Here is a 19,593-nt window from a genome sequence, read left to right on the forward strand (position 1 = left end):
GAGATCAACTCCCCTGGAGAAAAGGGCTGCTTTGGAGGGGGGTTGGAATTTTGAAGGGGTTATTTGTATGCTGTGATAGTTTTGAATTGGTATGTGGGTTTTATTGTGGTCACCCGCCATGAGTGAAAAATTACTATTATTGTTGTTGCTGTTGTTGTTGTAGCCTTTTACTGCACGGAGGTCCCTCCCCTCCCCCAGCCTGGCCCTCCAGAAGCTGCACCCCCAAATCCCCAGGACGTTCCCTACCAGGAGGCGGGGGAGGTGAGGAAGCCCTGCTCTCTTCACTTCCCTCCCCGGGGGTGGGAAAGGCTTTCGGGATCTGCCTCCCCTGCGTGGAAAAATTTCCTGAGCCCGGGAGGTGGGCAGTTGTGTTGCTTCTGGCGGCATGACTTGGACTCCTCACGGGCTGACTTTGTAGCAACCAGGGATCGGTGCCTCTGTGCAGAACGTGGCCCAGACCACGATGGCTTCGGCTAGTCTTGCCTCCTCGGATCTCAGAGACTCAGTCGGGCTGACCCTGCCTGCTTAGTGCTTGGATGGGAGGCCAGCAAGAAAGCCCAGGGTTGCTACTCAGAGGCCACCCACCCCTGCATGTCTCTTGCCCCAGCCTGGACGGCCCAGGAGAGCCCAGCCTCACCAGATCACTGAAGCTAGCCAGGGTCAGGCCGGAGGAGCCCCCGGATAGGAGGCTATGCAGGGGCAGGCCATGGCAAGCCACCTCTGGGGGTTTCTTGTTCTGACCTGGAAGGCCCAGGTTAGGCTGATCCAACCACCCCTGCCTCCCAGGGTGCCTGTTGTGGGGAGAGGAAGGGACTCCTTGTATGTAAGGGACTCCTTAAGGTAGAGAAAAATGGGGTTTAAAAACCTGCTTTCTTCTTAATGTCCCCCCGCCAGAGCAGCCCTCCCCTCCAGGGGAACTGATCTTTGTGATCTGGAGATCAGCTGTAATTCCGGGAGGTCTCCAGGCCTCACCTGGAGGCTGGCAAGCCTAGGTGGGAGAGACGTCTGCAGTGTTTTACAAAGAGCACCACTGCTAGCCGGGCAAAAATCATGGGTGTGCGCTCAATGCAGCAAGCTCTTGGTTCTTAGGGGAAGGGCCCGGGGGCTGAGAGAGGCTGAAAGGGGTGTGGCCGAGGCCATCAGGGGACCCGCTTAGGACTGTCCGGCTCCCGGGTTGTCATGGCTACGGAGGTTGTGAGAGGCAGAGGGCGTGTTCTCCAGAGACACAACAGCCAGTCAGGGCAGAGCTCTGAATCAACCAATAGGGGCTGCTCTGGGGAAATTGAAGATCACACAGGGATAGTGTTTGGGTCAGAAGGCCTTGGGGGTCAAGGGCTACGGCCGGACGGGACAGTCAGTGTGGTGTTGTGGCTAAGCATGCTGGACTCGTTTCTGGGAGACTCAAGTTCTGTTCTCCACTTGTGTCATGGAAGGGTTATAGAAACTTAGAATCCTAGAGTTGGAAGGGACCTCCAAGGTCATCTAGGCCAACCCCCTGCAGAATTCAGGAATAATGCTGGGTGATTTTAACAGCCCTCCTATTGGCCGGGTAAATGCATGCTTGAGTCATGCTGCAGAAATAAGATTCCTGGACATCAGAAAGGGCTGTGCACTGGAACACTTGGTCACAGAGCCTACCAGGGGGTGATGGTCTTGGACTTAGTTCTGATCAGGTGTGGTGCCCACGGGGAAAAGAAGCCACAATGCTAAGAAGCTGAGCATGCATGTCAGCAGACAGCTGCCCCTAAAGTCGAAGCCCATAACATTTCATTTCAAAATGAAACCAGCAGTGTTAACGTTCCAAGTCTGACTGCTTAGTGTCAAAATAGTAAGGTTTATTGTGCAAAAAGAGCCTCTTGTGGCGCAGAGTGGTAAGGCAGCCGTCTGAAAGCTTTGCCCATGAGGCTGGGAGTTCGATCCCAGCAGCCGGCTCAAGGTTGATTCAGCCTTCCCTCCTTCCGAGGTCGGTAAAATGAGTACCCAGCTTGCTGGGGGGTAAACGGTGATGACTGGGGAAGGCACTGGCAAACCACCCCGTATTGAGTCTGCCATGAAAACGCTGGAGGGCGTCACCCCGAGGGTCAGACATGACTCGGTGCTTGCACAGGGGATTCCTTTACCTTTACCTTTTTGTGCAAAAGGCTCCAGCATAGCAAGAGGAGAGCCAGTTTGTGATTAAGAGCAGCGGCCCCTAATCTGAAGCACTAGGTTTGAATCCGCACTTCTCCTCCACCTGCAGCCAGCTGGGTGACCTTGGGCCAGTCACAGTTCTCTCAGAGCTCTCTAAGCCCCACCTACCGCACAGGGAGAGGAAGGGAGGATGATTTGAAACCACTTTGAGACTTCTTTGGGTAGTGGAAAGTGGGGTACAACAATCAGCTCTTTTTCTTCTTGTTGTGACTGCAAACTAACTTCCGATCCTCCCAAAGGCCTGGGCAGGCCCCTCACCCCCTCCGTCCAGCTGCTTTGACTGGGGGGGGGGGGCAGGCTCAGCTGGCAGGCAGCAGGTTGTGGCCTCTCCGCCGGGGGCTACCTTAAAACAAGGAAATTCTTTCAGGGAACTTTACAAAACTGAGTGGAAGAGTCAGAAGTAAGTTCATAGAGTCATAGGACCCTACATCACCCCAGAGTGAAGCATTTACAGTAATTCAGAGCAAAGTTCAAATGCACAATAAAAATATCAAAGGAATAGAAAAATAGATATTTGAATACAGGAAGGGTACTTCAAATCAAAAATATAAAACATGTTATGGTTAAAACTCATCACTGAAACAGCACTGGCTAAATATGAGTCAAACCCTAGAGGGGGAAGGGTCCATAGAGGCCATCTAGTCCAACCCCCTCCCCCCCACACACACACACTCAATGCAAGATCAGCCTCAAGCATCCAGGGCCCTGTCTGCGTTCCCAGTTGAATTTCAGTTCTTACTGAATCGAAGTGGCGTCTCTTTAATCCACATCCTTTTCGCGGCTGTTCCTGCACTCTGCACCTGTTTCCTTTCTCAGACGATCTCCTCCAAATCGCAGAGGATCTGTCCAGCCGCTGCTGGAAGACGGCCAGTGAAAGGTTACGAGGCAGCATGAGAGTCAAATCCCTCCAGGTTGCCCGGAACATATTTTAGGACAACTCATGCTGAAGCCCAGAGAGAATGTACGCCTCAAGACCAGAGAAGGGTTGCCAACCTCCAGGTGGTGACTAGAGATCCCCCTGCATTACAGCTGTTTTCCAGGCCACATAATTCACTTGTTTATTTATGATGTGGTTTCAAGTAGGGAGCCGTGTTGGTCTGAAGTAGCACTGCATAATCAGAGCCCAATAGCACCTTTAAGACCAACAAAGATTTATTCAAGGTGGGAGCTTTCGAGTGCAAGCACAGAGTGCATGCCTTGACTGCCTTGAATAAATCTTTGTGGGTCTTAAAGGTGCTCTTGGGCTCTGATTTTATTTACGAAGTGTTTATCTAAAATCTTTCTTCCCTGCCTCCTGGAGAAGTACGCTGAGTGGCGCCCTCCTCCCCGTTTGCCCGGGCTTCAGCCGCACATCTCCGGGGACTGTGGGTGTGGCACTAGCAACCCTCAGACAAAACAGGGGCCACCAAGTCTACCAAGACACTGGTGTGGTCAACAACCTAAGTCAAGGGAGCCGGAAAAAGCAAAACGACCAGGGCTTGTTCAAATGAGACGAGCTTAAAGGGCCACAGATGCTGGCGATGCACATGCAAGTCTGGCGATAAAGCGAGCAAGAAGAGAATCCGAGGAGCAGATGTCCCCTCAAACCAGCAAGGCATGTTTGATACATTCCATGATACGAGCCCTTAACATCTCCAGGAATTTTCCAGGCTGGAGCTGGCAACCCTAGCAGGGCCAGCTGTCCTTGAACTCGGGTCCCAGACCAAGGCCGAGCCTGTGTGACACCCCCCTCCCCTGCCCCACCTCCTCCTTAGAACTGGGGCTTCAGTGGACGCTTCCTTTGAGCATCTGGGCTGACAAGCCGTCCTTTCAACGCACAGCCTGCTCAAAGGCAGGAGCGCAAGGCCTGCAATTACAAGCAGGGCTGTTTGGGTCCCTCCGTCTCCCTTTTGTTTGCAGAAAACCGATCAAGCTGGCCCCCGGGTGCCATTTGTGCAACAGGGATTGTTTCAGACCCCCTCCCCCCCAGTCTCTGGTCCCGGTAATCGCTGGCCAAGGTTTTATTCCCCCATCCAGTCCCAGTTAATTGAGGTGATGAGAAAGCAAGCTGGGGGGGGGGGGACTTTCGGGTGATGGAGAATAATTATACCCCCCTTCTCTGCCATTCCCCGAGATGCCTAATTAAGTCTTCTCATTCTGACAAGGGCCTTTTAAATAAAAAAGGACAACAACCACACAACAGCTTTTATCACAACTGTAAAAACACCAGGCTGGGGCAGGTTGATGTTGGGGCAGGTTGGATTAAAACAAGCCCCCCCCCCCCGCCAGACCCCCTTGGTGATGTTGGGTCACCGGGAGCACCAACTGCGTGGCGCCTTTCTTTGGGCCAAAGGAAAAGCCTGCGAGGCCACCACACACGTCCCGGAAGGCCCAGCCGAGAATGCCGAAGGGAGACCCCCCCCAGTGGAGACCCCCCACAGCGGAGACCCCCCAGTGGATCCTGGCTGTGCTGTGGGCGCTGCCAGCAGGGGCCCTTTCCTGACTCACAGGTGAAACCCCACGAAGGGGAGGCCGGTTCCCACACGTGGCTCCCCAGGGAACCTGAACTCAATGACTGTCCGGATCCAGGGAGGCCTCAGCAAGACCCTGCCCTCCAAAGTGGCCATTTTCTCCAGGGGAAGTCTGGAGATCAGTGGGAAACCTGGGGGAGCAACAGGTTCCTCCTGGAGGTTGACAACCTGCATTATTGGCCAGTGAAACTTCCCAGTGGTGACAATGGCTCCCACGCACCGTCATAGATCTGGAGATGTAGAATTTCGTGAATATTCAGAAACTATTAAAATAAGCAAGGAAGGTCTCGTGAATATTTGATCTCAAGAAAGATGTGGGGGGAGCATATGGGGGGAGAAATGAATTCTTTTCTTCCCTACTTTACACGACTGATTCAGGAAATCATCAGGAAGGTAAAATTCCCTCAAGCAAATATAGTGCCTTAGGACTTTAAAATTAAACATTTCTTCCCTGCCCTTAAAATTAAACATTTTAAAATTAAACATTTCTTCCTCTGTGTCTCACTCTTTCTCTTACACATTTCAGTGCCGTTTGAGGAACAGCCTCACCGCTTTTCTTCTTTCCTCATCTCCTTGGTCCATGTTCATCCAGCCTTTCTCCCCACTGGGGGTCCAAACCTTTAGTAATCCACGGTCAAAATGGAAAATGCATTTCTGGAAGAGGGGCCGTTCAAAATAGGACCGGGACCATTTGACTGGTGGTGGTTGTTGTTGCTATTACTATTACTATTACTATTACTATTACTATTACTATTACTATTACTATTACTATTACTATTACTATTATTTCAAATTTAGTAGCCTGACCACCCACTTATTTAACATCTTCATGTGTCCCCTTGCCCAGCTGATCTGGAGCTTTGGGCTTGAGTGTCCCCAATATGCTGATGACCCCCAGCTCTGTCTCCTGGTGGATGAGCGGCCAGATGCCGGTCTTTTTGAGAAGTGGAGGGATAGAAATCCAGTCATGAAATGCCCCTCCGAGCTCCCTGGCGGAGTGTTTGGAAGGGCTCAGCAGCTGAGCCCTTCGAAAACGGAGGTCCTAAGCACAGGAGGGAAAGGGCCAGACCAGGACGCGTGCTTGCCCAACTATGCAGCTCTCAACTGTGCAGACGGCCAGAGACCAGGGTGTAATTTTTTATCTCTTCCTATCTATGGAGGTACAAGTTCCAAGAATAGCACAGCTGGCATTTCACCAGATTCTCCAAGCTAAACTACTAACGCCCTACCTGGCTCCAGAGCACCTCGTCACAGTGACCCACGCAAGCGTCACTTCCAGACTCGACTACTGTATACTCGGCGTACGCACACCTTCCCTTGTCCTTGCTCCAGGAATTGCAACTGATCCAGAAGGCAGCTACATGGAGGGAGGGCGGTTCTCCGACAGCTGCATTGGCTCCCAGTTGAATTCCAGAACTGGTTTCTGGTTTTAACCTTTAAGGCCATACACAGACTGGGCCCTGAGTAGGAGGGACTGCCTATCTGTAGAAGTCCCTCGGAGAGCTCTACGATCACTAAATGCCAACTGTTTGGAAATCCTTGGCCCCAAAGAAGTCTGCCTGCCCTTGACCAGATCCAGGATCTCTTCAGCTCTGGCTCCTGCTTGGTGGAACGAGCTCGTGAGAGAGATCAGGGCCCAAGGGGCTCTCCCGCCAAGCATAGGCCAGTCGAGGCCAGTGGAAAACTCACTGAACTTCTACCCAGGCCTCCCTCTGCCTCCTTGCATGTTCCCCTCTTCTTCTTGCCCTTCTTTTCTTCTTGGCCCAGGGGGCCAGTGGCCTTAGACAGCGATAGTAGAATTTTAATCACCTTTAAAATGTTTTAATCTTTTATCAAATGCTGAAAAGATGTTTTTGTGAGTGCTGTCAAATGCCCTGAGGAGGTGACCATTCATGAGGGCGCGGTATAAGAATCTCAAGTGAAAATCAATCAAAAATAAATGCAGCTCTCCAAGACAATGAACATAAAAACCATAGAAACACTTGAACAATTAAAAATACATTTAAAATTATAAGATAGTCAAGAATCACAGAATCACAGAATCACAGAATCATAGAGCTGGAAGGGCCCATACAGGCCATCTAGTCCAACCCCCTGCTCAACGCAGGATCACCCCAAATAAAAATGAACAAACATACAAACAACTCTGGAATCAGGAAAGAGGGCCACGATCCCTTACTTGGGTATGCCAAAGTATTTTATTTAATGTTTTAACGTTTATTTCACAACATATGGTCCCCATTAATGTAATGCAGATACACACATGTATGCACAACAAATCTGCTGCACTCCAGCCTGAGCTGGTTGCAAGGTGCCTCTTTTTAATATTATTATTATTATTTTATTTATACACACTCCGGGCAGTGTACAACAGTGAAAACAGTCATGTACTTAATAATAAAAATATAAACGTTTTAACACTAAAAGCCTTTACAAATTGCATCTTCCATCACACCCACCGTTCAGCAGTGCCTTCAGTGCAATCCTGTAATTTCTGACGTAGAACATAATTGTGATGTTCCGTGGAGGTTTTCTGGTGTGGGTGTGTGTGTGGGGGGTATTGATGGTTGTCCTTTCTTGCATTTTCTCCCCTTCCCAGCATCAATTACTGTTTTTTTGGACTCCGCTTGGCATATCAGTGGCATCCATGTAAACACAAACTGGGAGCCAGCATCTGGGCTGGTTTAAACTGACAAGCCATTTCCCCGCCCTCGCAGAGTCCTGCTGCTTTCCCCAAACAGCCGCTGGGGAGCAGGTGTGCCTGGCTTGTCAGGGCGCTGTTCATGCCCAAGGTTTCCCCGGACTCTTTTAGCCTGAGCCACCCTTGACCGAGGGCTCTGCTGCGCCATTCTCTGCCCTGCCTGGGAGGACTCCGGTACCCTCCGGGCGGCCTAGTTGGTGAGCAAAGTAGGCCGGGTTTTCTTTGGCACAGGCCGCTCTGCGTCTGCTCGTCTCCCTCCGCCACCGGGTCCGCGGCTCCTCCAGCCTCCCTCGCCCGCTGGAGACCTCTGTGACCCCCATGGATTAGTGTCATCCGATCCCTATTTATAGCACTACAGATCCTAGGCTGCTGGCAAATTTGGGCTGAGAATTTGGCGGCCACTTTGGACTCAGCGCAGGTAGACTGTACACCTTCCGGTTGCTGATAGATGGCGATGCCGACAAAGCGAGTTTCCTGAAAGCCGGGCCCCGGGATAAGGTGCCCTACCTCCCACACCGCAAGAAATAAACCCATCCTCCATTCGTTCTGACAAAGGAAAAGTCAGATTTCACCTGTGGAATTGTCAGGTCCATATTATTAAGCAGGTTGCCAAATTTTGTGATCATGTGCTTAGCACACGGGAAAGACAACTCAAGTTCAATTAAAAGTGTTTTTGAGGTATTTTATTATGCAATATTTTTAATGTACCTATTAATCATGCAAATTTAAATATTTTAACATTTTGTATCGGTTCCCGATTCTTTGTTCTTTGCTATCTGTTCTATCTGGACATAGTGCAGTATTAAATAAGTTTGATTTGACCCCCAAGATAGAAACCGGAAGAAAGCACCCCCCCCCCCATGAAGGAGCAGGAGTTGCCAGCTTTAATCTGGGAAATTCCTGGAGACATATGCGTAGGATTGTGAGGTCCCCCTTGACCACCTGTGAGGGATGCAGGGGGGGGGATTGGGGATGGACCCTGGGGGGGAGGGGCCTCCGTGGGGTGCGAAGCCACACAGCCCACCCTCCCAAGCATCCCTTTTCTCCAGGGGGAACCAGCCCCTGTAGTTTGGAGATGAGCTGGCCCAGAACCTGTCTCCCCAGACCTTAAAATTGGTTTTTAATTACTTGTACTGGCCAAGCTCAAAAGTGTCGTGGTTAAGAACAGTGGCTTCTGATCTGGAGAACCAGGTTTGATTCCCCACTCCTCCTCCACATGACACCAGCTGGGTGACCTTGGGCCAATCCCAGTTCTCTCAGAGCTTTCTCAGCTTCACCTAAAGAGAAACTTCCCTCCCTCATGCTCCATTCCAGTTGCACTTAATTTTGTTGGAGAAACCACCCGAGGTCCCTATTAGGAACAAGGCAGGCTATAAACAATTGTCCGTTCCTTGAATTTATTCATTCATTTCCTCCAAGTCCTTTGTTTTGCCTCCAAGTCCCAGTTCTGGCGACCCCGTGGGGTTTCCAAGGCAAGGGACGTCCAGAGTGGGCTTGCCTCTCTGAAGCAGCCCCTGGCCTTCCTTGGGGGTCTCCCGCGATCTGTAGAGACCAGGCCATGCAGATCAGGGTGTCATGATGGCGTGCTGTCAAGTCACAGCTGACTTCTGGGGCCCCCCTTGTGGGGCTGGCAAGGCAAGAGGCATTCAGAGGTGGGTTGCCCTGGCCTGCCTCCACAGAGCATCCCTGGTCTCCCATCCAACTACTAAGCAGGCTCAGAGTGGTTAACAAAAGAGCAAACGCCGCAATACCTTTTCTTTAAATTAAACATTTATAAAAATGACTTTAAAAGGTGCCAGGAGAAATGTTGCTGGGAGGGAGCCCTCCTTCAGAGAGGCAGCAGCACAGAAAAGCCCCCGCTGCTTCTGGCCACCCCCTCATGTCAGGTGACGGGGTCCGATGGAGCAAGGCCTCCGAGGAGGAGCATCACATCTGGGAATTGTGGGGTTGCCAGCTCTGGGTTGGGAGACTCCTGGAGATTTGGGAGTGGTGCTGGGGGAGAAGGAGAGGGCACCCAGCAGGAATGTGGTGACCTTGAGTCCCTCCTCCATTTTTCTCTCTGCAGAACAGGTCTCTACAGTTTGGAGATCAGGTGTAATTCTGGGGGTTCTCCAAGCTTTGGAAGGAGAGACTCTTTCAGCCGGGGGGGGGGGGGGCGGCATGGACAAGAGTCTGCCTTGCTCCAGGATGATCCAGGATTCTTGCTGAGGAGGAGGAGGAGGAGGAGGAGGAGTTGGGTTTTATATCCCGCTTTGCACTGCTCAAAGGAGTCTCAAAACGGCTGACAAACACCATTCCCTTCCTCTCCCCACCACAGACACCCTGTGAGGTCAGTGGGGCTGAGAGATCTCTGGAGGCTGGGGATCCGTTGTAATTCTGGGTCATTTCCAGTCCCCACCTGGAGGTTAGCAACCCTACCTGATTCACACATGCAGGAAACTGAGGTGGCAAAGCCCAGCAATGGTAAAATGGCTTGTCCCCTTGCAGGCGTCAGGGGGTGGGTTCTAGTCCTTTGGGGGACCCTGTACGGTTTCCGGGGCAAGGGAGGCTCAGAGCTGGCTGGCCAGGGCCTGCCTCTGCATGGCCACCCGGACTTCCCTGGAGCCTCCTGTCCGAGCCCTAACTCTGGCCGGCCCTGCTGAGCTGCACAGAGGGAAAGGGATCAGCTCAGCTCAGAGGGCTGGATGGGCCCTGGAGTGGGCTGCAAAGTCACATCTGGCTCCTGGGGCCCTGTATGGCAGGAGTAATCAAACTGCGGCCCTCCAGATGTCCATGGACTACAATTCCCATGAGCCTACGCCTGTGTTTGCCTCTGCTGGCAGGGGCTCCTGGGAATTGTAGTCCATGGACATCTGGAGGGCCGCAGTTTGACTACCCCTGCTGTACAGTTTCCAAAGCCAGTGGTGGGGAGTGGGGGCCTGCCTCTGCGTAGTGACCTTTGACTCCCTCAGTGGACCCCCACCCAGGGCCGACTCTGCTTCGAGGGGGATGGCCGTGCCCTGCCCGTGTGGCCCGAGGCTTTGCCTTGTGGCTCCCCTGGCTGAGGTGTGCTGGGGGCAGCCTGGCGTCCGGCAGTGACCCCTCTTCCGTCTCCCCCCAGGTCAAGGTCTGGTTCCAGAACCGCCGCACCAAGCAGAAGAAGGACCACAGCAAGGACTCGGAGAAGCGGTCCAGCTGCACCTCCGAGTCTTTCGCCACCTGCAACATCCTGCGTCTCCTGGAGCAAGGCAGACTCTTGTCCGTGCCGGCCCCCCCGGCGCTGCTCTCCCCCGCCGCCAACCCCCTCGGCGCCTCTGCCGGCAACGGGTCCTCCATGGGCACCTCAGGAAACACCTCGCCCGGCCTCAGCGGTGGGGGCAGCCCCCCCGGGACGGGGGGCTTCAGCTTGCCGGTCTCCACCTTGGCCTCCGCGGCTGCCCCCCGGCTGCCCCCCACCCCGCTCTGCTTCAGCGGCCCGCTGCTGGGCAGCCTCCACGACCTTCCGGCCGGCTACGGACTGGGCGCTTCTGCCTTTGAGCCTTACATGCGGCTGGAGAGGAAGGGCAGTCCCGTCCCCAGCAAGAAGCCGAGCCCCTGAGGCAGCGAGAAAGCAGCCGCGTGTCAAGAGACGGCCCTGATCCACGCACCTCCCGACCTCCTGTCCTCCCACTCACACGGAAATCCCTCCCGGGGGCTCCTCTTGGGGAAGGGGGGGGGGGTCAAAGACTGTTTACCAAATGTCGATGTGGCGTGTGCTTGTGTGTGGCTGCGTGTGTGCGTGAGTGTGTTCCCATCACGGAAATTAAATGACAACTATGGACGAAGCTGGGCCTGCTCTGCTGTCTTGGGGGGCCTCAGAACACTCCCCCCCACCCCCCACCCCAGATGGTACAGGACAGGGTGGCCAGCTAGGGTGTGGGAAAGGCTTGAAGATTTGGGGTGGACCCACAGGGCAGAGTTTAGGTACACAAGACCATTAGGAGAGCCCTGTTGGGTCAGGCCAGGGAGGGTCCCTCCAGTCCAGCCTCCCGTCTCAACCAGGGGCCAGCCAGTTCCTCTGCAGGGCCAGCCACAGGGCAGAGAGGCTGAGGCCTTCCCCTGAGAAGACCCTCAGAAGAGCCCTGTTGGGTCAGGCCAGGGAGGGTCCCTCCAGTCCAGCCTCCCGTCTCAACCAGGGGCCAGCCAGTTCCTCTGCAGGGCCAGCCACAGGGCAGAGAGGCTGAGGCCTTCCCCTGAGAAGACCCTCAGAAGAGCCCTGCTGGGTCAGGCCAGGGAGGGTCCCTCCAGTCCAGCCTCCCGTCTCAACCAGGGGCCAGCCAGTTCCTCTGCAGGGCCAGCCACAGGGCAGAGAGGCTGAGGCCTTCCCCTGAGAAGACCCTCAGAAGAGCCCTGCTGGGTCAGGCCAGGGAGGGTCCCTCCAGTCCAGCCTCCCGTCTCAACCAGGGGCCAGCCAGTTCCTCTGCAGGGCCAGCCACAGGGCAGAGAGGCTGAGGCCTTCCCCTGAGAAGACCCTCAGAAGAGCCCTGCTGGGTCAGGCCAGGGAGGGTCCCTCCAGTCCAGCCTCCCGTCTCACCCAGGGGCCAGCCAGTTCCTCTGCAGGGCCAGCCACAGGGCAGAGAGGCCGAGGCCTTCCCCTGAGAAGACCCTCAGAAGAGCCCTGCTGGGTCAGGCCAGGGAGGGTCCCTCCAGTCCAGCCTCCCGTCCCACCCAGGGGCCAGCCAGTTCCTCTGCAGGGCCAGCCACAGGGCAGAGAGGCCGAGGCCTTCCCCTGAGAAGACCCTCAGAAGAGCCCTGCTGGGTCAGACCAGGGAAGGTCCATCTAGTCCAGCATCGTATCTCACCCACGGGCCAGCCAGTTCCTCTGCAGGGCCAGCCACGGGGCAGAGAGGCCGAGGCCTTCCCCTGAGAAGACCCTCAGAAGAGCCCTGCTGGGTCAGGCCAGGGAGGGTCCCTCCAGTCCAGCCTCCCGTCTCACCCAGGGGCCAGCCAGTTCCTCTGCAGGGCCAGCCACAGGGCAGGGAGGCCAAGGCCTTCCTAAGAACCTATAAAGAACCCTATTAGATCAGACCAATAGTCCATCTAGTTCAGCATCCCATCTCAGACAGGGGCCAACCAGTCCCTCTGCAGGGCCAGCAACAGGGCATAGAGGCCGAGGCCTTCCCCTGAGAAGACCCTCAGAAGAGCCCTGCTGGGTCAGGCCAGGGAGGGTCCCTCCAGTCCAGCATCCTCTCTTCGCACACAATGGCAAACCAGTTTCCCTGGAGGTCCAGTGATGGCAGAGAGGCCAACACCTCCCCCAGGTAAGAACCTCAGAAGAGCCCTGCTGGGCCAGGCCAAGGAGGGTCCAACTAGTCCAGCCTCCTGTCTCACCCAGGGACCAATCAGTTCCTCTGCAGGGCCAACAACAGGGCACAGAGGCCCTCCCTGGGGGTGTGCTGCCAATAGGGAGAGAGTACTCTGCCAATGAGGGTCAATCAGTTCAAATTGCAGTCTGCCAATTAGGGCCAATCAATTCAAATTGCATGCAGACAACTCACTACCTATGGGATTGGCCCTCCCGGGGAGATGTTGCTAATAGGGCGAGAGCACTCCGCCAATTAGGGCCTATCATGGGGTTTATTTGTCCTCTTCCTCCTCTTCTAGCTGTTTGCTGGGTGGAAGTGATGCCAGCTTCTCTAAAATGCCCTGCTGCGGGGGTCCCATACTCAGCATCTCCCTCCCCCAGGTAAGGGAGTCAAGTCACGGCTGCTTCTTTTGCTTCTGGTGTCGGTCTCTGGTTTCAGAGAGAATCAGTGCTGCAAAAACAGAGGGCCAAGGGACAGAGAGAATGCAGTGAATGTCTTAACTGAGTCCAGGGAGTCAGGGGTTCAGTCCAAAGGCGTCAGCAGAGGAGCAGTTCCACAAACCAGACCTCCCAGCCTCCGATTAATAGAGGCAGCCGGCAGTCTTACTCTGTGGTGACTCACGTTATTCTGCAGTCAGCAGCTGTCTTGCTAACATGGTGGGGAGCCTTTCAGGCTGGGTCTCTCTTCCGGCACATTCTGCTTAATTGGCTCAGGTGAACCAGGTGGGCTGGCAAGGCAGAGGAATGAAGAGTTCCTGCAACAACTTTGGAATCTAAGCCCTGGTTTGTCTGCAGCTCCTCTCCCTCCTGCTGGTCAGAGCTCTCTGCCTGTTGAATATCTGGCTAGGCTGTCATCCAGCTGGGAGCTCCTGGCAAGGCTTTTTTCTCTGAGAAGTCCTCCCTAACAGGACCTGGGCTCTCAACACCTCCCCATGGCCCTGCCGCTGGTCGTTAGAGTGCTCTTTGCTTTTCCCCACCCCCACCCCTCTTTTTCTCTGCCTCTTTCATCCTGTCTTTCTCTCTTTCATCTTCCCAGGCCCCCACCTGGAAGTTGGCAATCCAGCTGACAGCATATGAAGGAGGTCAGGAATCAAACCCAGTTCTTAAGTCTGCTGTTCTTTAACCACTTCACCACCCTGGATCTCAAGATTGAGTGGGGAGTGGGGGGGGGGTGGCCAGAACCCAGGAAGGTCACAGTGCAGGTGTATATGCCAGCACCCACTGTATTCCTGCATGCAACAGGCTTCGCCTCCAGACTCACATAAGGACCAACCAGTTCCCCTGGAGGACCAAGATCAGGGCAGAAAAGCCAAGGTCTTCCTCTGATAAGAACAGCAGAAGAGCCAACCAGTCTCCCCCTACCCCCACCCCCACCCCCAAAAAAGACAAGAGGTCTGCCAGCAACTGAGGGTCACTCCTGGAACCTTCTAATGTCTTGTGCAGCCATGAGGGATGGACCTTAGGGAACACCCGGGGGGGGGGCTCTTGCTGGAATTCTGCCTTAATCCACGTCACCGTGAAGCCGATTGCTCTGCTCAAGCATCATGCGCAGTCCACTGAAGACAGAACAAGATGGGTGGCCCTGGGAGTCTGTCTGCAGCAGCAGAAAAGAGCTTTACTGGAAGTCCCTGGCTTCAGACCTTTCTCTTGGGTAGCTTGCAAATGGGGGGGTGGGGGTGGGGGGGGCTCTGCATTTAAAGCCATCCGGCCGCTAACCAACAGCAGAGAGCCCGAAGAGCAAAGCTTTGCTATCTGGGAATTCGCGACATGCCTCTCTTGGGACCGGGGAGGAAGAAAACACGGCACTTAGCGGGTTGCTGGGGCTGGTGATTGGGTGGCCGAGCCGGCTAGAGGTTTGTGTTTCCTCATGGCTGAGCCGGAAGGTTTTCCCTCCTGGCCGGCCAAACTGGGCCACTTGTTGCAAGGGAGGCCACCTCAGAGGTGCTAAAAGCAAAGCCCTGTACCAGGGAAGGAAGAGCCTCCGCTGCCGATCCGGGAGGAGAAGGACGAGGATGGAGCCAGCGGGAAGAGATGGATGCTTCTCTCTTCTCCACTAGGGCTGCCTCCGCGTTGGGAAATGCCTGGAGGTTTTGGGGGTGGAGCCTTTCTATGCAAAGGAGTGGCACACCTGCCTGCTTGGAGAATGACAGCCTCTTATTTATGAAGAGAAACAGCTAGGTATAGAAAGAGGAGAGGAGAGGCCTGACTAACTGTTCTACCTGTTCTCTGTCTGCTCAAGTGCTGTTCTGGAGGCAAGCGAGGTAGAAGAGTGCTCACAAAGGAGGCCTCTTGTTGAGCCAATCTGGAGATTAGTTGAAAATCATCGGGAAGTTCTAGATACGCTAAATGCACAGCTCCTCCAGGGCCCCCTGTGGGACCCTCGTCATATTCTGATCAATCATGCCTATTTCAGCAGGAGGGGTAGAATGCCACAGGATCCACCTTCCCAAAGCTGCTGGAAGCCTCTTCCCGGGTCAGATAGGATCATGGCTGCTTCCACATGAGGGATCAATGCTGCCTTGGATCCCCAGCTGCAGAGGATGCATTCCCCTCCCCCCTTTCCCCCAGATAAAGACAAGAAAGGCATTGCTTCATAGAGGACACACACACACACACCCAAAGAGGAGTTGTAATTCTGGAAGGTCTCCAGGCCCCATCTGGAGGATGGCAACTGTCTACCTGGATCTGTTTTTGTAGAAGAAGAGGAGCTGTTTTTTTGTACCCCGCTTTTTACTTCCCAAAGGAGTCTCAAAGTGGCTTATAATGGCTTCCCCTTCCTGTCCTTGTGACAGGCACCGTGTGAGGTAGGTGAGGCTGAGAGAGCTCTGAGAGAACAGGGAGTGGCCCAAGGCCACCTAGCAGGCTTTATGTGTCTCAAAGTGGCTTCCATTCACCTTCCCTACCTCTCCTCCCAACAGATACCCTATCAGGTAGGTAACGCTGAAAGAGCTCTGAGAGAACTGAGATTGGCCCAAGGTCACCCAGGTGGCTGCAGGTGGAGGAGCAGTGAGGACTCATATCCAGTTCTCCAGATCAGAACCTGCCACTCTTAACTGTGACCCCTGATTGACTCTCCTTAGCTGCACATGGAGGCTGCCCCCCTCCCCTTGCTCCCAAAGCCTGATGCAGCTCCCCTCAATCAGTCCAATAATTGTGGGTGCTCAGCACCAGATGCAAGCTGTGGCCTTAGGATCAGGGCCGGAACCCTCGCCCCCCTTTCATAGCATGTTCATGGCCTCCAGGAGCCTGTTCCTCTCTCTTGTTTTTGGATAATAAACTTGGGCTGTTTCAACGGTAAACATTACCTGTTTGGGATGCAGAGGGCTGTCCTTTGCCCTGGAAGGCTGCCGGGCTGTTGCTGGGCCAGCTGCCTTGTGGAAGGATGACAGAGCAAGGCTGTGAGGCCTCATAATTAAAGTTGCCAACCTCCAGGTGGGTCTAAGCCCTATGGAGTCTCTCCCTGGTTTGTCTGCTGCTGCATTCCCTTCTGCTGGGCAGAGCTCTCTGCTTGTTGAACATCTGGCTGTGAGGAGAGGAAAGGGAAGGTGATTGTAAGCCACTTTGAGACACATGTGACCAGCTGGGTGACCTTGGGCCAGTCAGTTCTCTCAGAGCTCCCTCAGCCTCCCCTCCCTCACAGGGTGTCTGTTGCAGGGAGAGGAAGGGAAGGCGACAAAGCTGCTTTGAGACTTCATTGGGGAGCTGAGCAACCTTGGACCAATCCCAGGAAGGGTCAGCTTGGCCATTGTCAGCTGCTTAGTGAAAAGCAGGGTCCAAATAAAACCAGCTCTTCTTCTTTGTCTCCTCTCTTTCTCACCTCCCCTTGCCTTCAAAGGGGAAGAGCAGGAGCAGCTGGACAGAATCTCTCTCCCTCTGGAGGGCAGGTGGGGAAAGGCTCTGGGGCCAGAGCGGAGCCGGATCAGGCGAGATCTTCTGGCCCAGTTAGCTGCTGAAACCTGCTGCTGCTGCTGCTGGACCCGTCCTGCCCGCCCATTCGGCCGTGTGTGGGCACAACAAGGGGGGGGGGGCGGGCAAAGCTCGTCCTTCGCTGGGATCTGGTATAAAACTTCCGGAGGGGCCGGGACTCCTGGTTTCCTCCTTTGTCCTCGGGCTCTCGAACGGACATGGCGACCAGGGTGGAAGTGCGAGGCGGAGGGCTCCCGGAGACTCTTGCAGGGGCACGGGAGCACATGCAAGCCGTGACCAGGAACTATATCACCCACCCGAGGCTGAGTGAGTATTCCGGGGGGGTCAATGAGTCAATGTGCTCCTGGCACATGCATGCGCCCCAGCGTCCCACACCCTTTGTCCTTTAGCACGGGGCTTTCTTTTTAAACAGAAGAATCAGCGTTTGAACGGTTCTAGACTTTTGCCGTCTCAAGTACAGCTGAGGCAGAAAGGCGGCCCACAAAGGTTTTCAATAAGTAAATGTGATCCACAAGCTTCTAGTCCTCAATGCTACAGTTCTCTGCCTCCTTCCGGACTGCGCATTCTCTCCCAGATTTGGCTGCTAGCCCCTTATGACCCCATGGCTGGATATAGGGTTGCCAGCTGCCCCATAGACTGTGGCTGGACATGGGAGGGGTTGGGTTGCCAGCTTCAGGTCGGTTATCTCCTGGAGATTTGGAAGTGGAGCCTGCGGACGGCAGGACCTCAGTGGGGAACAGGGCCACAAAGTTCACCCCCAAAGCAGCCCTTTTCTCCAGTTAAACTGATCTCTGTTGCCAGGAGATGGGCTGTAATTCCAGAGGATCTCCAGGCCCCACCTGGAGGCTGAGACGACCCATCAGCTGAAGTTACCTTTATGTACCTTTAGACCCAAATTATATGGCTTAAAATATAAAGTATAAGGTATATAAAATATAAGAATTAGGTAGTGGGTTGAAGACTCTGCTTGTATCCCTGGAAAAAAAACAGTTCAGAAATAAGTTTACTGAGGAAGTAAAATACGAAAACAAGGTTTTATACCTAGGAACTCGTTCTGAATAAAGCTTTTTGCCATCGCCAGCTTGGAAATGTCTTTCTGTTTACCCACCTGGAGGCTGGCATCTTTATGCCCTGCCGTCCGGCTAGTCCTTCTTCAAATCCAGAGGAGGGAAAGGCCGGGGTGTGGCCAGAGCTGCAGGTTTTCAGGCGTGAACCAAGGGGCAGGAGGCCAAAGACGCTGCCCATTGAGCAAGCAAAGCAGACTCAGAACCTACCCAAACAGCTGTGTTGCTTTATTTTACTCGGTCCTTTGGAGTTTATGTAAATTCATATGTTTGGAGGCTGCTTTGGCTCCCTGTTGGGGAAAGGGGAGCAGAGGAATCTGTTACCCCAATACATTCGTCAGAAAGGAGGCAGGGATGGACCTTTGGGGGAGCACTGTAGTGTATTGCATAGAGCGTTGGGCCGGGATCTGGGTTCGAATCCCCACTCTGCCGTGGAAACGTGCTGGGTGACCTTGGGCCAGTCACATGTTCTTAGCTTAGCCTACATCCCAAGGCTGTTGTGAGCAGAAAACAGAGGAGAGAAGGATGTCAACCCCCTCGCCTCCTCGCTGGGGAGAAAGGCGGAGTCTAAATGAAGGAAATAAACCAATCAAAACCTCCAGCTGGTTCCCTCCCCCACTTCCTCTAGCTCAGGGGGCTTCAGCACTGGGGAGGCAGCGGCAGAACGGGGCAGAAGATGCCCCCAATGTCCGGTGGCAGATGGCTACCAAAGAGGGGCTCCCTGCTGCCGCTGTACGGCCGTTCCTTGGTCCAGGACATGCCTGTGCTGACCAGGTCAGACTAACAAGTCTTCAGGCAGCCAAACTCCCCGATGACCTTGTGGGAGGTGAGCTCCGGGAAGGCCGGTTCCGGGTCTGGTCCGTGAGCTTCATGGTCAGCTGGCCACGACTGCCCCAAACTGCCTCAGCCTTGTCCTGCCTCTGGCTGCTGGGAGGAGGGCATATTGTGAGCTGACACACAGAGACATGCAAGGAAGAAAAGGGTGTTTTTCCATTGCTCTACAAACCAAGTGAACCGAGGGGGGGGGGTGGATTTGCTGCTATGAGGGATTCCTGGCTTTGGGTGGGCTAGCAGTTGTCTGCTAGGGTTGCCAACCTCCAGGTGGGGCCTGGAGATCTCCCAACCACAGCGATCAGTCCCCCTGGCTGCTTTGGAGGGTGGCCCCTGTGCCATGCTACTCCACTGAGTCCCTCCCCAAACCCCACCTTCCATCCTGCAAACCTCCAGGCATTTCCCGACCTGGAGTTGGCAACTTTACGTCAAGGAGAGGAGGCTGGGCTGGTCGGATTTGGAAGAAGGCGTAGGAGAGGAAGGCCAGGGAGGAAATACTTTCTCCATGGAAGCTGCTCTGTGGCTGCTCCCCACGGAGCCAAAGAAGCCTCCCCCCCCTTGTCACCCCGCCTGAGCCCCCCTCCTCCCCATTCCTCCTCCTAACCTCCAGGACCCATGTGCAGGCACACTCTGTCCTTAATGGGCCCAGGCACGGCAGGGTCAGGGGGTTACCCGCTGTGTCAGAAACTGTCGTTTCAATTGCTGAGCCCATCCGAACAGTGGCCTTTCACACCCCGGCAAGCTCACCCCAGCTGCAGGAAAACAGGGGGGGGGGGGAGAGGCCCAGGCTGGAGAGCGTGGGACCCGCAGGGGCCACGGAGGAGCCAGAGGAGCTGCTTGCTGCTCACGGCTTCTCCAGCAAGAGGGACAATCTTGGCACTGGGAGATTGATGGGAGGACCCATCGCTACATTCCCCGTGCATTCCCGGAAGAACACGGTGCTCAGCAAATGCTCCCTTGCTGGGGGCTCCCGGCCCAGAGGGATGTGCTTGGCCTCGACCACAGCCAGGGGCTTCTCGGTGCTGCCTCCTGCCTGGGGGGGTGAGA

General features: G+C 54.7%; 2 protein-coding genes across 2 annotated transcripts in view; both read left to right on the top strand.

The window, feature by feature from the left end:
• Nucleotides 1-12,710, top strand: part of VAX2 (ventral anterior homeobox 2) — a 29,242-nt gene extending 16,532 nt beyond the window's left edge. The window contains exon 3 of the mRNA XM_077301319.1: nt 10,502-12,710. Coding sequence (XP_077157434.1) covers nt 10,502-10,978 — 477 coding nt within the window. The 3' untranslated portion in view covers nt 10,979-12,710. The remainder of the gene's footprint in view (nt 1-10,501) is intronic.
• A 3,987-nt stretch (nt 12,711-16,697) lies between these two features.
• ATP6V1B1 (ATPase H+ transporting V1 subunit B1) overlaps nt 16,698-19,593 on the top strand; it is a 41,150-nt gene continuing 38,254 nt past the window's right edge. Inside the window, exon 1 of the mRNA XM_077301320.1 lies at nt 16,698-16,957. Within this exon, the coding sequence (XP_077157435.1) occupies nt 16,849-16,957 (109 nt within the window). The 5' untranslated portion in view covers nt 16,698-16,848. The remainder of the gene's footprint in view (nt 16,958-19,593) is intronic.

This window comes from Paroedura picta, chromosome 10, assembly GCF_049243985.1.
Source record: "Paroedura picta isolate Pp20150507F chromosome 10, Ppicta_v3.0, whole genome shotgun sequence".
Taxonomy (NCBI): domain Eukaryota; kingdom Metazoa; phylum Chordata; class Lepidosauria; order Squamata; family Gekkonidae; genus Paroedura; species Paroedura picta.